Source organism: Ascaphus truei, chromosome 4, assembly GCF_040206685.1.
Source record: "Ascaphus truei isolate aAscTru1 chromosome 4, aAscTru1.hap1, whole genome shotgun sequence".
NCBI classification, from domain to species: Eukaryota; Metazoa; Chordata; class Amphibia; order Anura; family Ascaphidae; genus Ascaphus; species Ascaphus truei.
In genome coordinates this window covers 101,389,557-101,414,434 of record NC_134486.1, presented here as the reverse complement: position 1 = coordinate 101,414,434, position 24,878 = coordinate 101,389,557, and the positions used below count along the sequence as shown (strand labels likewise).

Below are 24,878 nucleotides of genomic sequence, written 5' to 3'. Positions count from 1 at the left end.
GTCTTTTGGCAGCGGGTGTGCTTGAGGCGACGGGCGATGGTAGGTTGTCTGGGAGGAAGCTTGCCTCCGGTCGTGGTCGCCGTGTTGTCTCCTGGCGTGGTCTTGACGGGGTTGTCATGTCCTCCTCAACGGCATACATGTACACTACATCTTCTGGTGGAGGGGGTGCGCTTGGTGATGGAACGGGGTTGAAGGTCCCATTCATCACATCCATGTAACCCCCCTGCTCCGGCGTCGGGGAAACAGGGGCATTAGCACTGAGCAAATAATGTATGCCCACTATGTCAGCCTCTATCTTCTCCATCCGTTGATCCATCCGTTGATCCATTTGTAGCATACGTTGCTCCACATTTAGCATTGTCTCCAGAAGCAGATCTATCTTTGCTAGCACAATAGAATTCCCGGGGAGATCCACACTTATCCCATTCAGCATCCGGTCTAACGAGCTGCTTCTTGTGCATGGCGTCTGGACATCTGGGGGATGGGTGCAACGGAGGATGAGATGGGGGTTCCATGGACAGAAGCGGCATTGACATCGAGGAAGAGTGGAGGAGGTGACCTGTGGATACCCGGTAGAGGAGAAGCGGCAGCGTCGTCGAAGAGGGATGGAGAAAGTGACCTTTGGATTTCCGGGAAAGAAGCAGAGTCGTCTAAGAGCAAAGGAGAAAGTGACCCGTGGATTTCAGAGGCGGCGTCGTCGTCGGATGGAACCGGAGAAGATGGGGGTGGAAAAGACGGGCTGAAGATTTCCGGGACAGCTACAGCAGAGTCGTCGAAGCGTATGTGAGGAAGTGGTCTGCGGGTTCGATGGGTTGGCTGCCAATCGTTTTGCGTCGAGAGTACATCACCGTATATCTTCTTGAAATAATGAGGCTTACGTCTAAGAAAACCCTTAGCCTTTGGGGTCAGCAGAAGGTTTTCTTTATTTGCCTTAGCCTGTCGCTTTTGCCTTGGCGTGGAAACGGCAACTACCTTTCGCTTTTTCAGCTTGACAGGCACGGCAGAGGCGAGTGGGTTCCTGTGTCCATAGAATCGGGGTTGCTCTATGGAAGCAGGTGGCACAATGCAGTATCTGGACAAGGGCAAGTTCAGATAAAGATCATCGAATGGTGGGCTATGCAAAGTGTGTGACCTTTTATGCATGGTGACCAGGTACTGGTGTTGAAAGTGGGCGTACTCTAATGTGAGTCATTACCGTATAAATACACCATCCATTTTGTGTATTGACTGCACATAGAATACACATCGACTAAACATCGAATACACATTCTTGTGTTTGTATTTCTTTCTACTCGCAGCAATGCCTGTTAAAAAGTTTTCAAAGGAGCTCAGCATGCGAATTAAGGAAATGTACACGAGCGGACACCGAATTGCTGCTATCCAGCGCTGGCTAGCTACTTCTGACCTCCATGTGCCAGCAACCACCGTGTGCAATCATGCATATGGGAAAAACAGAGACCGCAAAAGGGCACCAAGGGTAACTAATGCGTAAGTATATTTATAAAACTTAACAAGAAAAAAATATAGAAAACTGTACGTACTGTACTTTATACAGTACAGTACATCTACAGTACAGTTCTGTATCTATTACTGTTGTTATTTCTGTTGATTTATATTACAACATAGTTTGTATATTTATATTTATAGTACAACAGTATACATTTTTTGTATATTTATATTTATCGTACAACATTACATATATTTTGTATATTTATATTTATAGTACAACAGTATACATTTTTTGTATATTTATATTTATCGTACAACGGTATATATATTTTATATATTTATATTTATAGTACAACAGTATATATATTTTGTATATTTATATTTATCGTACAACAGTATATATTTTTGGTATATTTATATTTATATTACAACATTATATTTATATACATTTTAAATTGCTGTATATTAATAAATCAATATATTTTCTTTACATTGTAGGGAGACAACTCTTCTGGTGGACAAAATAAGTGAGGAGAATGATGAGAGGAGTGCATTAAGGGTTAAAAACACTCTGCAGGAAAAGCACAATCTGACTGTATCCGAGAGCAGCATAATGAAGATGAGACGCAGCATTGGATGGAAATATGGACGTGTGAGGTTAGTACTGCACAGTACAGGAGGTAAAAGTGTTGTTTAGGAAACTGTACTGTACTGTGCCGCTAAAATTTTTTATTCCTTGTCATTACAGAGCGTACCCCATGATATGGGATGCAAACAAAATCAAAAGAGTGGTCCAGGCCCAGGCATGGATCGACAGTGGGGAGACTTTCCAGGATTGCATCTTCACTGATGAGTCTACTGTGTCACTGGAGAGATTTGCAAGCTTTGCATTCCACAAAAAAGGCTGCATATCTTTGAAGCCACAGCCAAAACACCCCGTGAAGCTGCATGTGTGGGGTGCCATCTCTAGGCGTGGACCAGGATGCATTGTCATCTTTGAAGGTAAAATATATCAAATATAATGTAGCCTTATGCACTGTACTTTGCTAGTGTTGCCTTACTGTATGCACTGTACTGTACTATTGCGCAGTTTTTTGAGCACTTTTCTTTTCTTTTCTTGCTATAGGAATCATGAATAAAGCTTATTATTAATAATGCATCACACGCGAGTTCCCCAATGGTCACCGCTTCTACCAGGACAACGATCCGAAGCACACCGCGTCAACAGCGCATATCCTTGAGCGCGGTATCAACTGGGTGAAGACGCCAGCGGAGTAAGTGCGGTAACTGTGTCTCATTTTTCCCGCACTGTTTTCACTGTGTACTGTACTGTATCTCTTAAACTAATTGTCCTTTTTTTCCAATGACAAATCGCCAGACTTCAATCCGATCGAAATGGTCTGGCATCAGCCGAAGGACCATATCCGGAAAGTGGCGAAACCCTCCAAAAAGGACGAGTTGTTGAAAGGCATAATGAGTTTTTTGAACGATGTACTCACCGTGGAACGCTGCAATATATATATAGACCATATTGCCACTGTGTTGCCCATTGTCATCGCGCGTAATGGGTAAGCATCAGGAAAGTAGTACTGTGCTGTAGTATTGTAAGTACAGTATGATACAGGTAAGTATGGCACAGATTTTTTCTTTCCAGATAGTCAGAGTATACAGTAGTTACAGTTTTTTCTTTACAGAGTGAGCAGCACCAGCCATCAGGTTACAGTACATAGAATTTAACAGTAGTCAGAGTATACAGTAGTTCCAGTATACAGTAGACTAGTTTGACAGTACTACAGTAACTGCCTAGTAACTGCTCAATTTTTGTCTTTCAAGAGAAAGCAGCACCAGCCATCTACAGTAGTACTACACATCACACAATGCCATAATACAGTACGCACATACAGTAACTGCACTACTTTTTTGTTTTCTTGTCGTTTCAAGAAAAAAGGGTGGCCTGGGGGGAGGTGGGGTTTGGTGTCCAGTCAAATCTGTTTGTACAGTAAAATGTACAGTATATAAACAGCAGTAATGATGTACACAAAACCTCTCCTCTCTCAATGAACTACTGTACTGTAGACAGAATGAGGAACAAGATAAAGACGGAAAAAATAATATTACTATGTATATATATATATATATATATATATATATATATATATATATATATATATTATACATTACAGTATATATTATTAAATAATATTCTTATAAATGTGCATTATTCATGTTTCCCCATGTTTTACAAATGTTTTCTAAATGTTTATCCAATTTCAATCTGCCAAAAGAACTTAATAAAGACTGCATTATGTATTATTCATGATTATTTTTATATTTGTATTTTTTGGTTCCTGATAAAATAAAATAAATATTTATTCACTTTCCTGCTAATCATAATCATTGACAACAAAACACAACCCCCCCTCCCACCCCTACAGTACACCAATTAATAAGAATGAATGACAAAACAACATGAATCAGTTAATGGTTTTTTTACTCTCAATTCTCACAATGCTGTGCAAATCGGATTTACATTTCAAAATCGAGAAGGGATTTTTCAAAGCGTTACCGTAAACAAAGCCTCTAAGGGTTGGGGGGGGGTGGTGTGATTACACGCAGGCGCACTGAGGCTTTGTAGCTCGGCTATGGACAGATTAAGAACACAATGGCAATATTCAGAACATTAACGACTCTGTGGAGAGAGGGGGTTGGGTGACTCATGCGCATTGAGCAGCAAGGGACGGATTAAAAACACAATGACTACAGTAACTGCAGAAAATGAGCAAAGCGCCACGTATACTCTACACAAAACCTCTCCTCTCTCAATGAAGTACTGTACTGTTCACAGAATGAGGAACAAGATACTGTACAGACGGAAAAATAATATTTCTATATACAGTATATATACAGTATATATACAGTATATATTATACAGTACATTACAGTATATTCTTGATTAATATTTATTCACATTCCACAGATTTAATATCGTTATACAGTGAGATGGTTTTTGAAGGCTTGTTGAGAAAGGAAAAATAAAAAAAATTACCATAAAAATTGTTTTGGTAATCACAGGTAAGACCATACTGTTGAGCTGGACTGTATTGTTCTCTACTGTACTGTACATGTTTTGACCTGCTGTACTGTACATAAATAAACGAGATGTTGTTGTGTGTTTTTTTACTGCCAGACTGCAAAGCCGCAAGATCGGCAACATTGTCAAAAAAGAGCAATGATCGCGCAATTGGCGTGGGAACTAGGGCCTCGTCAAGTTCACGGCCAATTGGCGTGGGAACTTCTGTTCTATGGCACCTAGAAATAAAATTCATTTTGCCCATAGATGTTAGGAACCCCCTAACTTGACCCCAACAGGGTCCAACCAGTAATGGCGACGAGAAAGGGTCACGCCGGCGAGGAGGTTTCTATCATTGACCGTAAAGGCGCAGAAATCCATGCTGCTTTGAAACGGCTAAGTCAGAATGAGCAGAAATCTGGAACCCAAAAACAAATTATTTTAAATTTCTTTCTTTAAATTTCTTTTTGGTCACTCACTCAGGTACAGTAAGCAAGCAGTGGTGGGCGAAGTTACAAGCGCATGCGCAGCAAATTACTGCTGTCAAGCAGGAATGTGATTCAAACCAGACACAAGTTCAAAGGAATGGTGTGGAAGAGATGTAATATGTGCAATGAGATCAAGTTATAAACAAATTTATTGGGAGAGATCCTCAATTAAAATATACGGTCCTCAATACATAAATCCTATGTTAGCGGCGAATTAAAAATAAGGTGGAGGACGGGTAGACCAAAAAGGAGTATGTATCCCAAATAAATTCTAGGCTACTGTAGCTCTATACCCTCTAACAGGGCAGGTAAGTACTGTATATGCAATGATACAGTGTATGGTTTCTAAATGTTTCTAAATGTTTGATACAGTGTGTAGCACTGACATGTGAAAGGAGATACAATATTGCCAAAAGGGCTACTCAAACAATGTCAGTAGCGAGGGTTCCCTTTACACTGCAAAAGTACAGTACACGCCTATGCATTTCAACAATTTTCAAATGAGACATACAGTACAGTACCATACAGCAGCACAGCACTGCAAATGCATGTACTTTAAATATGCAATTTTACTATTACTGCGCGCGCACGCACAGACTGTGTACTGACGTAGGTTGAACCGCGAAAGTATTAGACTTCAAAGACAACAGCTCGTAAACGCCCCCATGAGTTTTTACACGGCATTGCAGTATTGCAGACAGCGAGAATAAAATGCTTAAATCACGAGCGCGAAAATAACGCAATTCACTCCAGGCGAAAACGACACAAAACCGCACATAACCGGGATAATCTGAAATTCGCGGAGCTAGCCAAGTTAGAATAAAGGGTGTCGCCACTTTATATCTGTTTGGATTTTTGGGACAGCTCATTCACACTCAGTCAGAGAACTTGCACACATCAATTTGTGAATCACAGTTTGGTTATATCACGTTTTTCATTCACCACTTTATGTAGGTTTAAAGCTTGGTGTATGTGTTTTTCTTCTATTTGTTCTATATTACTGGAGGAAGAGCTTCTTGGATGTTGAGATGAGAAGATCCCATTGGGAAAGATTTCTTAGCATGCTATTGTCGTGATTGCACAACAATCACGTATTAAGACTCATTGATTGACTTGAATGGCACATAGTGCGTGATTACGGTTATCACACTCCAATTTATCTACTCCAGTGGTTCCCAAACCTTTCATCAGGGACTCCTGGCCACCAGGCATGTGACGTAACCACCCAACATTCTATTCATCCAAATTAGATTAATTTTCTGTGAGCAAGTGCATTGGTTATCCATAAAGCATTGCTTGGGCAGGGGTCCCGGAGGAGAGGTTGCGGAACCACTGATCTACCTCATTAAGAGCTAGCAATACATAGCTCTGCTTCAAGCAGCAAGCAAATCAAACCATTTGGATGAGGAAAGGTTATACCTCTCTTACTAGATTTCAGGAATTGAAGATTTACAGTAAAAATATTATTAATGTATCCCTCTTATTCCATAAAGTGTAAAGTACATTTGATACACAATTGAAAAGCTCGCATAAGAGAGTTCTATGGCAAAGGAATCTTTTAATGCAGTGTTTCCCAACTCCAGTCCTCAGGGAACCCCAACAGGTCAGGTCTTAAGGATATCACTGCTCCAGCACAAGTGGGTCAATCAGTGGCTCAGTCATTTTGACTGAGCCACCAGTGCTGGAGAAGGGATATCCTTAAGACCCGATCTGTTGGGGTTCATTGAGGACTGGAGTTGGAAAACGCTGTTTTAATGTAAAGAAAAGAGGATGATTTAAATCCTGATATATAATATTTCCTAAATTTGTAGCAATTCAATGGTAGTGTGGTAGTTCCCCGATGGGAGCTTTTGTGTGATACTACGCCGATGGGAGTTTCTGGGTGATAGTGACCTGATCTGCACTATCACAGTTCAATAAAGAACCCCCGTGGCATGTCTAATAGTAGGTCTAGAGGAGTGATCTAATGCTGTGTTATCCTGAAAGATCAGGTCAACCAGAGTCATTCTTTAGATGGTTGTTTAAAGAACAGTGAGCTTTCTGTTACAGCAATGTTTAAATGTTCACCTACTAACTAGTTCTAATGGACATATTCAAAATGCTATGCACATTTATTTTGATAAGATTACACTGTGCAGTAGAAAATTGTGGTATACCATATTTCCATTGTGTTCTGTTTTTGTAAAGTGTGGAAGCATACAGTACATACATGAGCTGTAAGCATACAGTACATACTAATGACTGAATAAACAGTATAGGGAACAATAAATATTAATTCAAAGACAAATTTAAATTAAAATAAAAAGTTCTTTGTTTGTTAATAAGCAAATCATATATTTGATATCTGATCAGTTTGTTAATACTAGTTGTTGACTCTGCATTTGATAAGTGCTCAAGTAGCATATAAAAACTGCAATTCTTCTTTCAGTCTTATTTTTCTCTCCTCAATTTTTATTGTATAGATAACACCATGGCTGCAGGTTTATACCTTTGTTTCAGTGTTGCACTGAGTTTATCTCTTCTGTCAGCTTCTGTATCCAGTGATGTCAGTGTTGGAGCTCCAGAGGACATTAATCCCAACTTGCCAGAGGTTAAGAAAGCTGCTAGCTTTGCTGTGAATGCGTACAATAAAGAATCAAAGGATGAATACCTCTACAAAGTTCTGAAAATTATATCAGCCCAAGCCCAGGTAATATATCTGAGATGCAAATGGTAAACCCTAACTTCCTACATGAGTATCATTATTTGAAAATCTTTAGTCTATTACAAATAAGACTGTGAAACCTCTAATAATTCAGTGCTAGGTTTACATTTTATGGTTAAACTTTATTTTATTGCCACAAAAAAGAACTTTACAGGTTCCATGCAGGGCCGTCTAGGACTTTCATGGGGCTCAGTGCAGAGGGAGTTTGCCAGGGCCTCTTACAGTACCTGCTATGGAGCCAGCATATCCTACTGCTGCAGACGCAATGTTACGTTATATACGGAGCCTCTTGCCCACCGCCATTGCCGTGGCGTCATGTGACATTGTGCTGTCATGGTGACGTATCGTCACAAGGTAGCAAAAGGAGATGCCTTTTAGAATCCCTGTGCTCTCTCCCGGTCCTGGCTAGCACCGTTTAAATGTTAACCACATTAAACTGTGATTACTGAAGTTGGGTCGGGGAAGCGCGCGGGGCCTCTGTAAGCACGGAGCCAGGTGCAGTCACACCATTGCCACCGCAATCAAGCCAACCCTGACTGCATGCATCCTACAGTAGAAGTCAGTGTTTTGCCATGAAATGAATGCTAGTAGAACCATTTTCATCCTGTGTCTGTTGGCAACAGTGGGGCTTATGTACTAAAGCAATTTTGGAGTGAAACTGGGGCACATAGACATAGCATCATTTTTGTGCTGCACCTCTTTGCGCAGAGGTATCAATGACTGTTTTGTGGGGAGAGTCAATAGGAAGAGTTACATGACAGATTATAATGACTTATCAATTTGTGCACCTTTGTGTGTCACTTTTTCTCCTTTTAATACTGTATGTGTCGAAAAATCCTTAACATTGGTAACGTCTGCTACATTTGGTTAATATACATTTGGAGCAAAGTTTGTGCAATGCTTCAAAACAAGGTTTTCTGTGCACTAATATACTCTATAGGCCACAGTGACTCTTACTTTGGTGATATTGTTAGTGTCTGGAGAGAAATGTTATACATTATATACTGTATAATGTGGGACCTTCTTCCTCTCTGAAATATTCCCCCTTTAAGGATAAAAAATATATCTAACCAAGTCTAAGTTAATATATGCTTCTGTGGATAATGACATGCTTGCCCAACAAGCTTCTTTTATTCAACATAACTGATAAAGATGTAAAAGAAACTGTGTGCCAGATCAACCTTTTCTTTTGTCTTGATATATAGACCGCCACGATCTGTGCCCCTACATAATCATACATAGAGCCCGGACATGTGGCGAGGAGCGTCATCACAAATCTCATACACCTACATATATACTTGGTGTTGACTTCTACCCTGGCTTACTGCTTTTAAATCCCAGAATATTAACACTATGATCATTCTGTGCTAGGATTTGAAAGGTATCCTTATGCTTTTATCAATAATTATTTGAGTGGCGTGTGATTCAGCAGGGAAAAGAAAAGAACAGAGAGTGCACGCTCCATAGCGTATAAAAGTATTTAATAAAGGGAAAAGGGGGAATGGAGGGGGAGAGGGGGAAGGCACACTTACAACAGGAAAGTTTAAAATTGCGTTTGTGAATCAATAATATCACCCTCAGCATGTCCGCTTCCAGAGATCAGTCCTCAGAGAAGAAGCGTGAGCATGACCCCATGTGGATTAAATGAATATCTTGACCCCAACACTATAGTTTGATTTGGTGTCGTGTTTTTCTTCTTCTCCTGTTCGCTCTGCTGCCCTGGATATTGGCAAAGTTGTCATATACTACTCGTTCTCCCCCACTGGGGTTGTTTTATGGGTCCATCATTATAGAATAAATTGAAAATATATAGTTATATCAACTTTTTTGGTGTCCATCTTTATAGACGACGTCTTGGTTTCCCTGTCCTCCTTCGTTATTTGATTTTCTAGTGAATCTATGTGTAGTTATGACCACTAACTAATTCTATGACCTATTTAGGAACAGCAAAACAGCAGCAAATGACGCACAGCCAGGGAGCCAGGTGGTATAAAAATCAAACGTCCTTTATTTCAGTACATGTAAATAAAGGACGTTTGATTTTTATACCACCTGGCTCCCTGGCTGTGCGCCATTTGCTGCTGTTTTGCTGTTCCTGGATTTATCTTCATGGCTGGCACGCCACTGCTACCTACTTTGGATGTCACAGGAGTGGGTAAGAGACTTTATTTTTGACTTTTATAGCTGAGTACTGGGATGACTTTATTCCCATAGTGACTCACAGGTCATTACATTTATATACCCACTCCTTATCCAACATTGGAGTATTCATGGATTTATACCTATGAGATTGAGCGTCACTGGGTGGAGCACCCCATTTGTTTTTTCTTATGACCTATTTAGAAAAGATCTTTGGTTATTTTTAGCTGGTTATCTTCCTGGATTCAGGATTGGATAGCTCCATTATTACGATTTTTAGATTTTGTAGTCGATTAGATTTAGTTTTATTAGATTATATTTGGTTTTGGATGTATAGTTTGTTGTTTCATTTGTTGTGTTATGATGACGTGTGCATTTTGTATTATTTTATTGGACTTGTTGTCTGATTTTTATTTTGAATGTATTTTATTCATTCATTTGTTCCTTGGATTATGGTTGTTTGTCTGTACCTTTATTGTTATATTTGTTTGTAAACTATTTAATGTAAGGTTTTTATATCTTATGAATTTAGCAGATGCATTTTAAAAGTCAGCCATTTTGTGGATTGGTATATCACTTCCTGTTTATATGTTGTTAGCAACATTGGGGTATTTAAACCCATTAGGATTAAGCCTTTGAAAAAGTCACAGGGTAGTGATGAAACGCGTAAGGTCCAGGCAATTACATCATCATGCAGAGTCTGGTGGGGTTGGACCAGACTCAGAGCACTTCTGAGACCGGGAGGATTTCCGCAATTACTTCCCTGCAACAGGACTCAGGCTGCTCCACTTTCACTTTGGATAAAGTGTCCAGCTGGAGGTGATATTATTGATTCACAAATGCTATTTTAACAGTTTTCCATTGTAAGTTTGCCTTTCCCCTCCCACCCTCCATCCCCCTTTTGCCTTTATTAAATACTGTTATACACTATGGGGCGTGAACTCTCTGTTCTTTTCTTTTCCTACAGTAGGTCTAATCTTGATGTGGTTCATCATGGGAGAGCTACCTGGACCCCTTAGCTCCATCTCATTATTTTGCTGATTTTTGAACTTGGACTTCCATCATTGGGACTGGTTTATTTATATTTTATGTTTTGTTTGTCTTGTTAGTTGTTCATTTATAAGTTGCACATTTAGAGTGTGTTTTATTTTCCTGCTAAGATTATTCATTTATCTATATTCTTTATGTGTGTTTGAAAAAAGTGTGATTAATATATGTTTGTGTTTAGTATTATAGTGTTCATTTTATTAATTAAATTGTTTAATCACATTCCAACTAATATTCTTTGCGCAACTTTTCTGTTTTTATCTATAAATATATGTACATATATACAGTATATACATTTTAAGTTTTGTGGGTGAAAAAAGCGACAAAAAATCTCCACCGTCAACATATAGCCATTAAAGAATATCACTTGTGAGCACATTCATATGTAACATGTCTGTGTGTGGTTTGACTGGCTTTGCATCTAATCCCATGCTATGCTTAAAAGCTGTGTGAACAGCAGAGCATTTGCTTATATGGGGGTTCCATTTAAAAATGGATTTCAGGCAAAAGGTGACACATTATGTGCTCATTTGCATGTCATTTCCCAGTGAATGTGCTCACAAGTGATATTCTTTATTGGAGATTTTATATATATATATATATATATATATATATATATATATATATATATATATATATATATATATATATATATTTGATCAGGAAGGAAAATACATTAAGTTCTTTCCTGTTCAAATATGTCTTGGCTACAAAATATTAAGTTAACAACATTATTACATTAGTTACAATTACAGACATGTTTAAAAGTACAGTATATATATAAATAAAGTACATCCAGATTTTTTTTTTACACGTAAGATAAGAGTGTTTTCATTCTTTTAACTTTTTTGGATGTACCAATAAAGTGCATTTTTTCAGTCCAGCCTGGGATACTTTTGTGCTGTGCACCGGCATTCTTTTCCTTCTCTACACGTAAGATAAACCTGACAAAAAGGCAACAATTGTAATGTTCAATACAATCCAAACTTTTGACTGAATGAATATACATTTTGATTAAAACAAATCATCAGAGGAATCTTAATAAGCGAGAGAAACAGAATGCACTGAATATAAAGTAATTACAATTGGCTCATACATAGTTGGTTAGCTTTTCAATGATAAGTAGTGTGTTGTATTGAATACTAAAGTATATCAAGATTCCACAGTTTTATTTTTGTCTATTAAATATTTTGCAGACAAAACTCAAACAATAGCATAACAAAGTATTCCTCTTTTTAGCATATATTGGTAAGCTGAGCCTCTCTGTGGAGTCTCCTTTGCAACTGACGCCTTTATTTTATTCTAGGTTTAATTATTAAATGCCGCATAACTTTAAAAAGTATATATAATCGCAGTCTAGTTAAATTCTAATTATATTTTTATTATGGTCACAGAAAACAACTGTATGTGCTGTATGCATTCTAGAAAAGAATATGATACACTGATATCAAAGGCTTCCATAGTAATACTCCTTTTAACTTTTCTGGCAGTACCTTGCTGGAATAAATCATATCTTAGAAGTGGAAATTGGAAGGACAGAGTGCAAGAAAGGCGCCACTAAAAGCGCCGAATCCTGTGCTTTGATTAAGAGCTCAAACCTGGCTAAGGTAAACCATTGTCTATGTTTGTGAGTCTGGACTATGGACAACCAGCCCCCTTGATCCTGTTCCCTCACATCCCTTCATTACCTTTTATATCTGTTTTGCATGCTTGTCCATATTTGTATGTAACTGTTTATGTAACCATCAAATCTCTGTACCCCCACTGTACCACACTGCAGAATATGTCGGCACTTTACAAATAAACAATAATAATAAAAATTAAATAAACAACTCACCCTTAATAATCTATATTTTTTTTTACATGATTGACACAGAGGGGTCCTTCAGAGCTGAACTGCATTATTTGCAGCTCCAATGACCCCCCTGATTCCCAAGAAACTTCCTGTATTTTAAAAAGGATTAAAATGGCCATGCAATAGAAAACACCAAGCCATGATGTTGCAGCTTACTATTGGCAGCCATTTTTTCCTCACTGGGAGATTTGAACCCAGTAAGTATCACTGGAACTGGGAGGTCCTCAGTGTTGAAATTAGTGGTGTTTAGCTCTGAGTGAAAAAAATGGGGGTGGGAAATGAGTCTGAGGAAATGCTCCTTTAATAATTCTCCAGGCATTCTGGTGGCACCAAATCAGTTTAATGTCATTCCTTTTTCTCATGTGTTTATGAAACTCATTCACTGTAGATTCTATGTACAGTAATTTCTTTGATAAATGGAACAATTGCGGCTTTAGCTTTGACAGTACCACCACTTATTTCTTCCATAAATGTGCCCCACTTTTACTTATTGTGTCATTCCACCAGTCGTTTGATAGAAATTCATCTACTTTATATAAATAAATATTAAATAATGTAAGCAATGCAAAACAATGCAAAGCTATTACTAAAATCCCTGCGAATAAAAATGAAAAATTCTGTAATAGAATTTTCTTAAGCAATGTCTTACTGAAGTTTGTATATGTGAACCATTCTATTTATGTAAAATTAAAATAAACAATATTTATATCACCCCATGCAAAATATTTTTGGTAGTAAATTTATATTAAAAACACACACATATACATATATATATATATATATATATATATATATATATATATATATATATATATATATATATACATACATAATACATATATATATAGAGGTATCAGTACCGTGTTAGCCGAGCATCAATAATCAAAAAATAAATAGATGATACCGTTCTGTGGCTAACGAAATGCTTTTATTTGTGCGAGCTTTCGAGATACACTAATCTCTTCTTCCGGCGATGTTACAATGAATGAAGCAAGCAAAGGGTATACTTAAAAACAGTGTCTCTTGGAATGTTATCTGTGCTTGTCCTTCCTCCGGTGTGGATGAGATTTATGGCTAGAGGTGTTAAATGGTTCCTGAAAGTAAGTGATGTAAGAGTGTGTGTGTGTGTGTGTGTGTGTGTAACTGTGTGAATATAAATGAATGGAGAGCCCACAGTGTATACAGTGCTTTACAAAAGGGGTGTGTGGAGTGGGAGTTAATATAAATGGTGTGGGTAGGTGTGGAAATGTGAGAGATAGTAGCATAACTAAAAGTGTGTGTGGATACTATGTGGTCCCTATTGGTGTATAGGGATGGAAAAACAAGGAGTATTGGTATGTGTAAGAGACAGCTGTGTGTGCATACATATAGCACAGTATGTACAGACATGGTCTTTAGCGCTCATGGGAAGAGAGTTCACTTGTGTCAGTAATGACTCATAAAATTTCGATCTCTGTTTAGGCCACCATTAAGTGTCCCGAACAGTAGCATAAATTTATATTCATGCAACCGTCTCTCTTTCGGTGTTTTAAGATTACCTTCGAGTATGGCAACCCTCAGATCGTTCATCTTATGGCCAGAGTCAGAGAAATAGTATCCACACACACTTTTAGTTATGCTACTATCTCTCACATTTCCACACCTACCCACACCATTTATATTAACTCCCACTCCACACACCCCTTTTGTAAAGCACTGTATACACTGTGGGCTCTCCATTCATTTATATTCACACAGTTACACACACACACACTCTTACATCACTTACTTTCAGGAACCATTTAACACCTCTAGCCATAAATCTCATCCACACCGGAGGAAGGACAAGCACAGATAACATTCCAAGAGACACTGTTTTTAAGTATACCCTTTGCTTGATTCATTCATTGTAACATCGCCGGAAGAAGAGATCAGTGTATCTCGAAAGCTCGCACAAATAAAAGCATTTCGTTAGCCACAGAACGGTATCATCTATTTATTTTTTGACATATATATATATACTGTATAGCAATTTCATATTTGTTATGTTTTTATCCTACTATGCCAGACAGAAAGGGAAAATGCAGCACTCCTTAAATTATAAACAAAGTAGATACAGTTACCGGTTCTCCAATGTTTGTACGAAAGCCTGTGATCAGTCCTGGATAGATGATGAAAGGAACAAAGGGCACAACGGATTTAGAATATCCAAACTCATTTATTGAGCCAACACAACGTTTCGACCGTACTGGTCTTTATCAAGTGACATAGTGGCATAAACATAATCCCTTCAAACAACATATAAATAGTGCTCCAAAACCCCATAATGCAACATGTTCAATCAGTGATGATGGTGTTCATGTGCTGAACCAGTCCACCCTTCCAATGAAATGTTCATATTCTTAATAAGCTTATCTCTATCAGATGTTTTGAGACACTCCTGTGTGTCATGGGATCTTTTGCATTCTCCTCACTTCCTGGTTAATCGGCAGCGTCCATCTTGATGATGTCATCCATCCGTGTCCTCTGCTTGTTGAGAACACTCCCCATATCCTGGTTTCTCGGCGGCATCCATCTTTAATGATATCATCCATCTTTGAAAACATACGGGTCCTCCGTTCCTGGAACGCAATCCTTGCGCCATGCGTTTCATATTCCGCGTATGCGCAGTCCATTTAGTCCTCGATTTCCTTCAATCTGCTTCCCTTTGGACCACATGAGGCGCAGACTGCGTGTCACTATCTGCGCATGCGCTAGTTGATCCGCCCGCAGTAGGAGTGATGATCAAATCTTCAATCTTCCTCTGTGGTGGTCCCGCGACGTGTCCTCGTCTCCTTATATTCAATGGGTGGGGGTGGGGAGGGAGAGAATGCGTTGTCTTCATCATCATAGATCCGTAATGAGTATAAAAAGAAAGAAAAAAGGTTGGAATACATCAGCACAGCACTGTGACCTACTTGCAAAATATATCTTCCTACAGTGCAAAGTGATTTATAATAAAAATAAAAAAGTGATTAAAAGAAAGGTTTGTCTTTGTCATATTTATAATTCACAACCCTTTGAGGTATACAGACTTTACCATTTTTATCCAATACAGCAAGCAGTGGCAGCAACCTATAGCTAGTGGAAAAGAAACAATATTTATGTTTCCTCTATGAAGCACCCTAATGACAAAAAGTCATTCAGTCCATTGGGATAAACAGTGTCTAATGTATGAATCCAGAAGGATTCCCGCTGTAGTAGTAAAACATCCTTGTCTAGACCTGCCCTGGCTTTTTTTTAACATGCTCAATACCCATTAGTTTTAATAAAGATATTGGGTGACTGAAATCACTACAATGTCTGATAAGAGCAGTATCGTCTGCACGATGGTTAATTTTACTTTTATGTTCGATAAATCTTGTTTTGAGCATACGATTGCTCTTACCGATATAACATAATCCACATGGACATTTAATCATGTACACTATATTTGTGGTTGTGCAGGTGATACAATCGTATTACCCAATATCTTCATTAATCATGTACACTATATTTGTGGTTGTGCAGGTGATACAATCGTATTACCCAATATCTTCATTAATCATGTACACTATATTTGTGGTTGTGCAGGTGATACAATCGTATCACCCAATATCTTCATTAAAACTAATGGGTATTGAGCATGTTAAAAAAGCCAGGGCAGGTCTAGACAAGGATGTTTTACTACTACAGCGTGAATCCTTCTGGATTCATACATTAGACACTGTTTATCCCAATGGACTGAATGACTTTTTGTCATTAGGGTGCTTCATAGAGGAAAGATAAATATTGTTTCTTTTCCACTAGCTATAGGTTGCTGCCACTGCTTGCTGTATTGGATAAAAACTGTAAGGTCTGTATATCTCAAAGGGTTGTGAATTATAAATATGACAAAGACAAACCTTTCTTTTAATCACTTTTTTATTTTTATTATAATTCACTATGCACTGTAGGAAGATATATTTTGCAAGTAGCTCACAGTGCTGTGCTGATGTATTCCATCCTTTTTTCTTTCTTTTTATACTCATTACGAATCTATGATGATGAAGACAACGCATTCTCTCCCTCCCCACCCCCACCCATTGAATATAAGGAGACGAGGACACGTCGCAGGACCACCACAGAGGAAGATTGAAGATTTGATCATCACTCCTACTGCGTGCGGATCAACTAGCGCATGCGCAGATAGTGACACGCAGTCTGCGCCTCATGCGGTCCAAAGGGAAGCAGATTGAAGGAAATCGAGGACTAAATGGACTCCGCATATGCGGAATATGAAACGCATAGCGCGAGGATTGCGTTCCAGGAACGGAGGACCCGTATGTTTTCAAAGATGGATGATGTCATTAAAGATGGTCGCCGCCGAGGAACCAGGATGTGGGGAGGGTTCTCAACAAGCAGAGGACCCGGATGGATGACATCATCAAGATGGACACCGCCGATTAACAAGGAAGTGAGGAGAATGCAAAAGATCCCATGACACACAGGAGTGTCTCAAAACATCTGATAGAGATAAGCTTATTACGAATATGGACATTTCATTGGAAGGGTGGACTGGTTCAGAACATGAACACCATCATCACTGATTGAACATGTTGCATTATGGGGTTTTGGAGCACTATTTATATGTTGTTTGAAGGGATTATGTTTATGCCACTATGTCACTTGATAAAGACCAGTACGGTCGAAACGTTGTGTTGGCTCAATAAATGAGTTTGGATATTCTAAATCCGTTGTGCCCTTTGTTCCTTTCATCATTTATCCTACTATGGACATGCAGGCAATCTCTCAGGTCTCATTAAAGTCAATGGCCTTTATTTAGTAAGCTGCGATAGCGACTGCAATTGTGCTTTCCTTCCAGCTTACTGAATAAGGGCAAATGTGTTCCAAAATAAGTAACCCCATGTATTATAATTTAAATACAAGATAGGCACGCCATCATTTTGCTTCCTTCCTCTCACTATTCAGTTGTTTTTTTTTTTTAAGAAATGTATATTTTACATTGGTGGTTTCTAAGATAACTGGCTTATCTCAATCTTACAGAAATTCCTGTGCCGCTTTGAAGTCTATGAAGCGCCATTAGTCAAGAAAACACTTACAGAACATTCCTGCAAGGCAAAGTGAGGATGTTATAGTGAACCCTCCAGTCAAGACGCTTAATCAAATGTGAAGCATGTTTTAAATCAATGAGAAGTCTACACTTAATAAACTGTAACACTCTGTATTCTGAGTCTGATATTGTGAGTGTTATATATTTCTGGCCTTCCTTAAATATATGTGTGCAAAATGTGCACATTCACTACTTCTGCACCATAATGTAGCACACAAATACGTTACATCATCACAAGCGCAGAGTTCTCTATGGCTTTCCTGTTTGTATTATGTGGCTCTCTGGCCGTTGTCATAACCACAGTCTTCGCTTAGAGATTTCAAATGAAAAATCTACAGTAAAGGTCATGCCCTATGGGATAGGTTGGCAGAAAGTTAGGGAACACTCCATCAGGTTAAGAGGACAATCCCAGAAACCGGGAAGGATAGTGGTTCCCAGGTTAAAGCTGTGTACAGGCTGAGGAAGAACTTGAACTGGCTGCGGAGCAAATGGATTCAGGATGCAATAAATTGATGCTGGCCTACAAAAGGGCTAAAGGTTTAAGTAAGAAAATAATGCAGGTTGGAGAAAGTGATACAGAAGAAAGAATATTGTAGGTGGGTACAATTGAAAATTAGTTTAAAAAAAGGGAAAAAATGTACTGGAAAAAAAAAGAGGGCTGAAAGGATTGGTGTAAGAGAATTAAACAGCATCAGTATATTATTTAGAGACAAATAAAAAGATAAGTGGAAATGGGGATTGTCATTAAGCAAAATGAGAGTCTCGATTAAGAACTGGAGAGGATGATGAAAGGGTAAGAAATGTCCTTGCACATGTGTAATAGCAATTGCCTTCATACAGTAACAACAGTCTGTAATTACCAGTAACACCACAGCTAAAGTACTGTATTGGCCTGAATGTAGTACGGCCTCGCACATTATACGACCAAAATGTTTTGATGGTGTTCTACATGAAAAAGAAAAGGTGTTAAGCTGCACATATAATACGACTACAGTTTTCGGAAGGACATTTTTAGGAAAAAAACATAGCACAATATTTGGGCCAATACAGAAATATCCACTTAAAGTGGCATTGCCTCTTGCCACCTTTTTGTTTTTAATTTAAGAGCTGCAGGAGTTGGCTTTAAGACAATATAATTACCTAAGCTGCCAATCAATCTGTTCTCTTGTGATCGCTTAGTGAAGTTCCTGCTTCCCAGGGCACCCAATATAGCTGCCAATTTTAAAAGAGGAAGTGCTGTGACTTCCTGAATGTTAGCTATAGCCACAGAATGAAGCTTAATAAATTGCAATCCATTAAAGGGCATAACGAGTGAGAGGGGGGGGGGGGAGAGTAATGCAGTAAGTATTATGTAATACTACACAACTGATTAAAAAAAAAAAACATACTGTATAATTGTAGCGCACTTTCCCCCAACACCTGGAAGATGTGTATCTACGGTATGTGTGGGTGCGGTGCAATACCTGTGGCTCACAGGAAACCTGAGCCTCCGCTGCTGGGAACCTGGGGTGTACCTGAGTCGTGGTTCAATAGCACCTCCACCTGTACGGGATTCCACCGAGTGGAATGAACCCGTTATAGGTACTCCATGTAATAAGACACACTTGTATAAGTATAACAGTTTTACTGCACAGAATAATGTCACACTCCAAAACATACAAGCCTCGCAGGGCAGAAACCCTTCACCATGCTTCCCTTTGCACCGTGTACTTACCCTCGTAGGGTTTAACCCCAAGTACAAAGGTAACCCAAGGCACCCAACAACCCTGGTGTCCACGGAGTTAATACCCCCACCCAATGTCTGGTACAGCGCTGCCCACTAAAGTGTTTGTTGGGGCAAGAATGCATTGTGTACCTGCCGGGTGATCCCACACCCAGGCGTGCAGTGGAAGATAGGATCCACTGATCCAGTGATGTCAGCGATGAGTCCGCCTCCACGGTGGGTGGTATCCAGCTGGAGGGTCCTACACTGATGAGTCTCTTATGGAGCAGGTGTCTGGTCCTAGACCACCTGAGGACAGGATGTATTTGCGTCTTGTCTGGGTCCCTATGGGCTAGTGCTACAGGGGCAGTGTCCCTATCTATGGGCCTTTCCCTGGAGCAACCACAAGCTACACAGGGGAGTCGGGGCAACTCGGGCCTAATAGGGGATATCTGACCTAGTGCAGGTGCAACAGCCTTAGCCCTTCCGTGTCCCAGCTCTGACTGGCATGGTGCTGACGAGCCAAATGTATCAATATCTCCCTGCAGGAAAAGCTGAAGCCCGATTGGCTCTTTGCGCCCATGTGATCGCAGCTCCTGAAGCTGCTGGGGGTTGTAATCCCTTGCGGAGCCTATTCTCTCTAATGGCCACTTTGCGTGCCTATACTGTGCATGCACGGTGTCTTGCACATGCACAATCGCAATCAAGATGGCGGCACCTTGCAAAGGGAGCCGCCGGGGACCACCGCCGACACAGTCACCCGCCGCAACTACCCACAGCCTTCCCCGCATTACCGGCGATGCCAGGTATACACCCGCACCCTTCTGCAACTGATCGGGAGGGGCAGGTACCAATAATACTGCGTTAAGACGTGAGTCTACTAAATTAATAGCATTTATGTTCCTCTTATTATAAAAGTACCAGAGTAAAGAAAGTCATCTTTGTAAAACAGTAGTGACAAAGGAGAATAAAGTATATTGGAACATCTTCCCCAAAAGACATTTAAGTTGATGTTGCATTGTCATTTATTCAAACTCAGTTTTATAAGACTAAGGGGTCTATGCAGTAAGTGTCAAAAAGGCACTTTTCGTCACTTTCTCACCAAAAATGCCTGCTAGATTAAGTAAGCAGCGAGAATCTGGCGAGAACAAACTCCCTTTTTTTTGCCAAATTTTTTTTTCCGGCAGTCGCGCGGCAAAAAGTCACTTTTTTAAAAACTCTCTGAATTCTAGTAGCCCCAATCAGCTCCTCGCCATTCTAGAATTGACAATTCCTCTCCAAATCCCCTGGCACAAAAAGTTGATAAGAAGCTGGGGATGAGCGGCGATGAGTGGCGATGAACGGCGATGAGTGGCGATGAGCTGCGAAACAGGACTTAGAAAAAATCAGGCCCTTTTCCTGCATGGAATTGATGCCGGGGGTCTCCGGAGCTGATAACCATTAATACCAACACCGGAGCCCCCCGGCATGCATCCGATGCATGAAAAATGCATTTACAGCCCACTTCATTACCTTAGCGGCTAACCGCTAAGGCAATGAAGGGGTAAACCATCCGTGCCAGGCTTATTGTGGGTAGCAGGGGTTGGTGAAGGGGGTATTTGGTCCTTGGTGGGTGTTTTGGCCTTGCAGGGTTAATACCGCTAAGGTAATGAAGGGGTTACCCCTTCCGCTACCCACCCGGTATGCCTAAACATCTATCCTTGAGGCTACTACCAACTTCACCCACCCCTGCTACCCACAATAAAAACAATACACACTACAGCCCCACTACCCACCTCCTAGGCCCTCAATAAACATTACTATATCAAATACACTACCCACCCCCTGTGTCCCCAACAACCCCTATACCCCCCTAACATAAATTACATTTTCTTATGCACAGGAATTATACTACAGGCCGGCGGATGGTCCCCGCAGGTGTCTGGGGGTCCCCGCTTGCCTGCAGTACAAATTCTGTGCCCCCAAAAATTAATTATAAATACATAAATACTTTAAAATAAATACACCCCCCCACCCCACACCCTAACACATACAGTAATGGGCAAAATTACTATTATCCACATATGGATAATAAAGCATGTGTCCATTTCAAATACAAGAAGCAGCAGAAATAAAATAAATACATCTTGCACTCACCCCTGCCAGGCACCCACGATGAAGGCCGTCATCATCCTCACCCCATCCCTGCCCTCCGGTGCTGCTAAAAATACACAAGAATAAAAAGCGACAATCTAATGTCCCCTAAACCCTTGATCACCAAAGCGGTTATCAACCGCTAGAGAAATTAAGGGGTTAACCCACCTCACCCACTACCCACCCAGGAGGCCTAACCACCCTCCTCCACTACCCACCCGTGAGGCCTAACCACCCTCACCCACTACCCACCAGGATGGCCCACCCTTCGGGACAATACCCCCTTCACCCACACCCACTACCCACAATAAAAACACTACACTGAACAGCCCCACTATGCACCTCCTAGGCTCCACAATAAAAATTAACATATTTAATAAACATTAATACATAACCCACCCACCCCCTTTACCACCCCATAAAAACATGATTTATTATTTTACATACAGTGTTAATACTCCAGGCCTATGGCTGTCCCCATTGGTCCCCAAGGGAGTCCGCAGGACCCACAGTGCACAAGAGGGCGGTGCTCACAGGGTCTGGGGGTCTCTGGGTTGTCCCCGCTAGGCGCCGTGGGCCTCCAGGTGGTCCCCTCGGGTCACCGTGGGCCACAATGGGGTCCACGGGTAGGCCCTCGAGTGTCTGGGGGTCCATGGGTCGACCACACAGGTGTCTGGCGGCTCTCGGGTGGTTCCCATGGGGGTCTGGGGCCCTCGGGAGGTCCTTGTGGGTCCACCGGGCCTCCACAGCTGTGGGCTCCCAGTTCTTCCCCGCAAGTGAATCCTGTGGGTCTGCAGGTGGTACCCGTGGGCGTCCAGGGGTTCTCAGGTGGTCTCCATAGGTGCCCGCAGACCTAAGGTACCAACCCTGTATGTACAAAAAATTCAACATGTCCAACATTTAAATAAATCAATACCCCCCCCCCCCCTCCTTCACGGTAGCTAGTGATAGGTTATAATACACATCAAAATATCTGGGTTGAATTGAACATGACTTAGATATAATAAATATAGTTTATTCCTTAAAGAAGGAGGACACACAAGATGATACAAATAACAGACAAAATATAGACACTTACTTAAAGGTTGGACAATGAAGCCATCAGGTACAGGATTGGCAATTCATTCAGCAATACAGGTTCAGATGAAGACATCACGAAAGACACGAAAGACACTGAGTATAGAGCTTACACTCGTTTATATGGAGTTCCACTCCTATACCCTGGCATTGAGTGCAAGTCATTGGAGGACAATTATCTTCACCCAATCCCTACTTGCCACCTCACTTGATAGGCACAGTAATACCTGCCAACTGGGTGGATATTATTCTAATCACGGGCTTATTTCCCTAGCCCCCCTTCCACAAGACTGGCGCCTGAAAGTCTGGTTGGGACAGGAAAGCCTTTGTCCCAAGGTGTGAAACACAACACTTATCATAAAGTACCCACGTTCTGCTTTCCTTTGTGATAGCATACAGAAGCAGGGTGGGGGAGCCTTTGATCAGGGGGTTTATTGTAGACCACTTGTCTCCCCCCTGAGCATTAACATACCATATGGGCTCTGGGTTTTTAAACCAGACCCAAAATACAATACATTCTTTAATATCTACACATATTAAAATAATCCGTTCTGTGGGTCTGAGCAGGCTGAAATTTGCCAGGTCCTCATGCCGGAGGACCTTTGCCATAGTGGCCAAATATCAGCCTTCCATGACCCCCAGAACCGGAGATACAAAATACAAGTTAAAATCCCCTATTAACTTTAATGCAGGATTCTCCGCTCTGAGCTAAAAGAAATCTCTGCGTTTCACTCTCCTATTGAAATCAATGGGCTCCGCCGCTATAGGCTTTCAATGGAGCAACTCCGCCATTGAAGTCAATGGGGAAATCACAATTTTAACATTTGCCCATACTCCGTCTGGTTGATCAGAGAGGGCTGGAATTGGCCAAGCAGTCATACCAGAACATTGACTACCTGCGACCAAAATCCCAGCCCTCTGGTACTCACAGAACCAGAGATATGGGCTTACACTATTCACACTTTCGGACTTAGCCGTTTCAAAGCCACGCGGCTTTCCTCCATTAGAATCAATATGGCCGGCACCGCCATAGGAAATGCATGGGCCGGCGCCGCCATAAGATTCAATGGGACCTCCGCTCCCATTAGAGTCAATGGCGTGACCCTCGTGGTGAGTGCGACCCTTTATGGGGTTCCTTCATCCCCAGACCCGGTGGTGGTCGAGTGTGGGGGTTCCTAGGGTCTAGGGGCAAAAATAATTTTATTCCTGGGTGCCCTAGAACCTAAGTTTCCCATGCCAATTCTGATTGAACTTGACCGGGGAGTGATCAAAGCTCTTTTTTAGACAATGTTTTGTTATGGATTACAAGTATCTTATGGCATATAGCATAATTAATACAGGTCACAGGTACATATATAGTATCATTATAAGGCCTAGTACAGCTTAGAGCATATTGTCAAAATCATAGCTTACTTTTGTCTTAGAAATAAAGGTTGTTTTGCTATGAAGTGAACGGGATATTTGGACATAGGTAGCTACACATAAAAGGGGAACTAACTCGGGGTAAACAAGCAGTGGTTAGGCATGTGGTCAAACTGTAGATGCTGAATCACATCATAAGTAAATGCTGGTAAACATCATACGTCAGTAACCACAGAGTATGATATCATATCACGTACGCAGCAAACAATAAGATGCTATATAAGTTTGCGTGACTCCATATTGATTAGAACCGAGGTGGGGAACCACACAGATGAGACTTAGCTGAGACTGGCTGACCTATCATAAATATCTTTGGGTTTTGTGAGTATGATGAGCATATTAGCTGAATAATCTCTGCATAGTTAGAAATGGATTGTTAACTTACTGTAAGCTTACAAGTTGCTTGTTGTGATATTTCTGATTATTGTTGTGATACAATAAATGACAAACCTTATCTTATACAAACTCTGAGTGACCTTTCTTTATAATAATCTCACAATACTCTTGCAAGTGAGTGTGAACCGAGAAATCTACAAGTACGACATTGTGATTTGTGTTTTTGCTTAGTGCAAGATATAACTTATCACGAGACATTACTTGGGAGAGGAAGGTTGGCAAAAAGCCCAGATTAGTATGCCGAGGGTCATGCGCTAACTTCCCACTTAACCCACTTAGCATACCT

The 24,878-nt window shown here is 40.5% G+C and overlaps 1 protein-coding gene across 1 annotated transcript in view; it reads left to right on the top strand.

Moving 5' to 3' along the window:
* Nucleotides 1-7,428: 7,428 nt before the first annotated feature.
* Nucleotides 7,429-24,878, top strand: part of LOC142492966 (cystatin-like) — a 57,904-nt gene continuing 40,454 nt past the window's right edge. Inside the window, exon 1 of the mRNA XM_075596285.1 lies at nt 7,429-7,696. Within this exon, the coding sequence (XP_075452400.1) occupies nt 7,478-7,696 (219 nt within the window). The 5' untranslated portion in view covers nt 7,429-7,477. The remainder of the gene's footprint in view (nt 7,697-24,878) is intronic.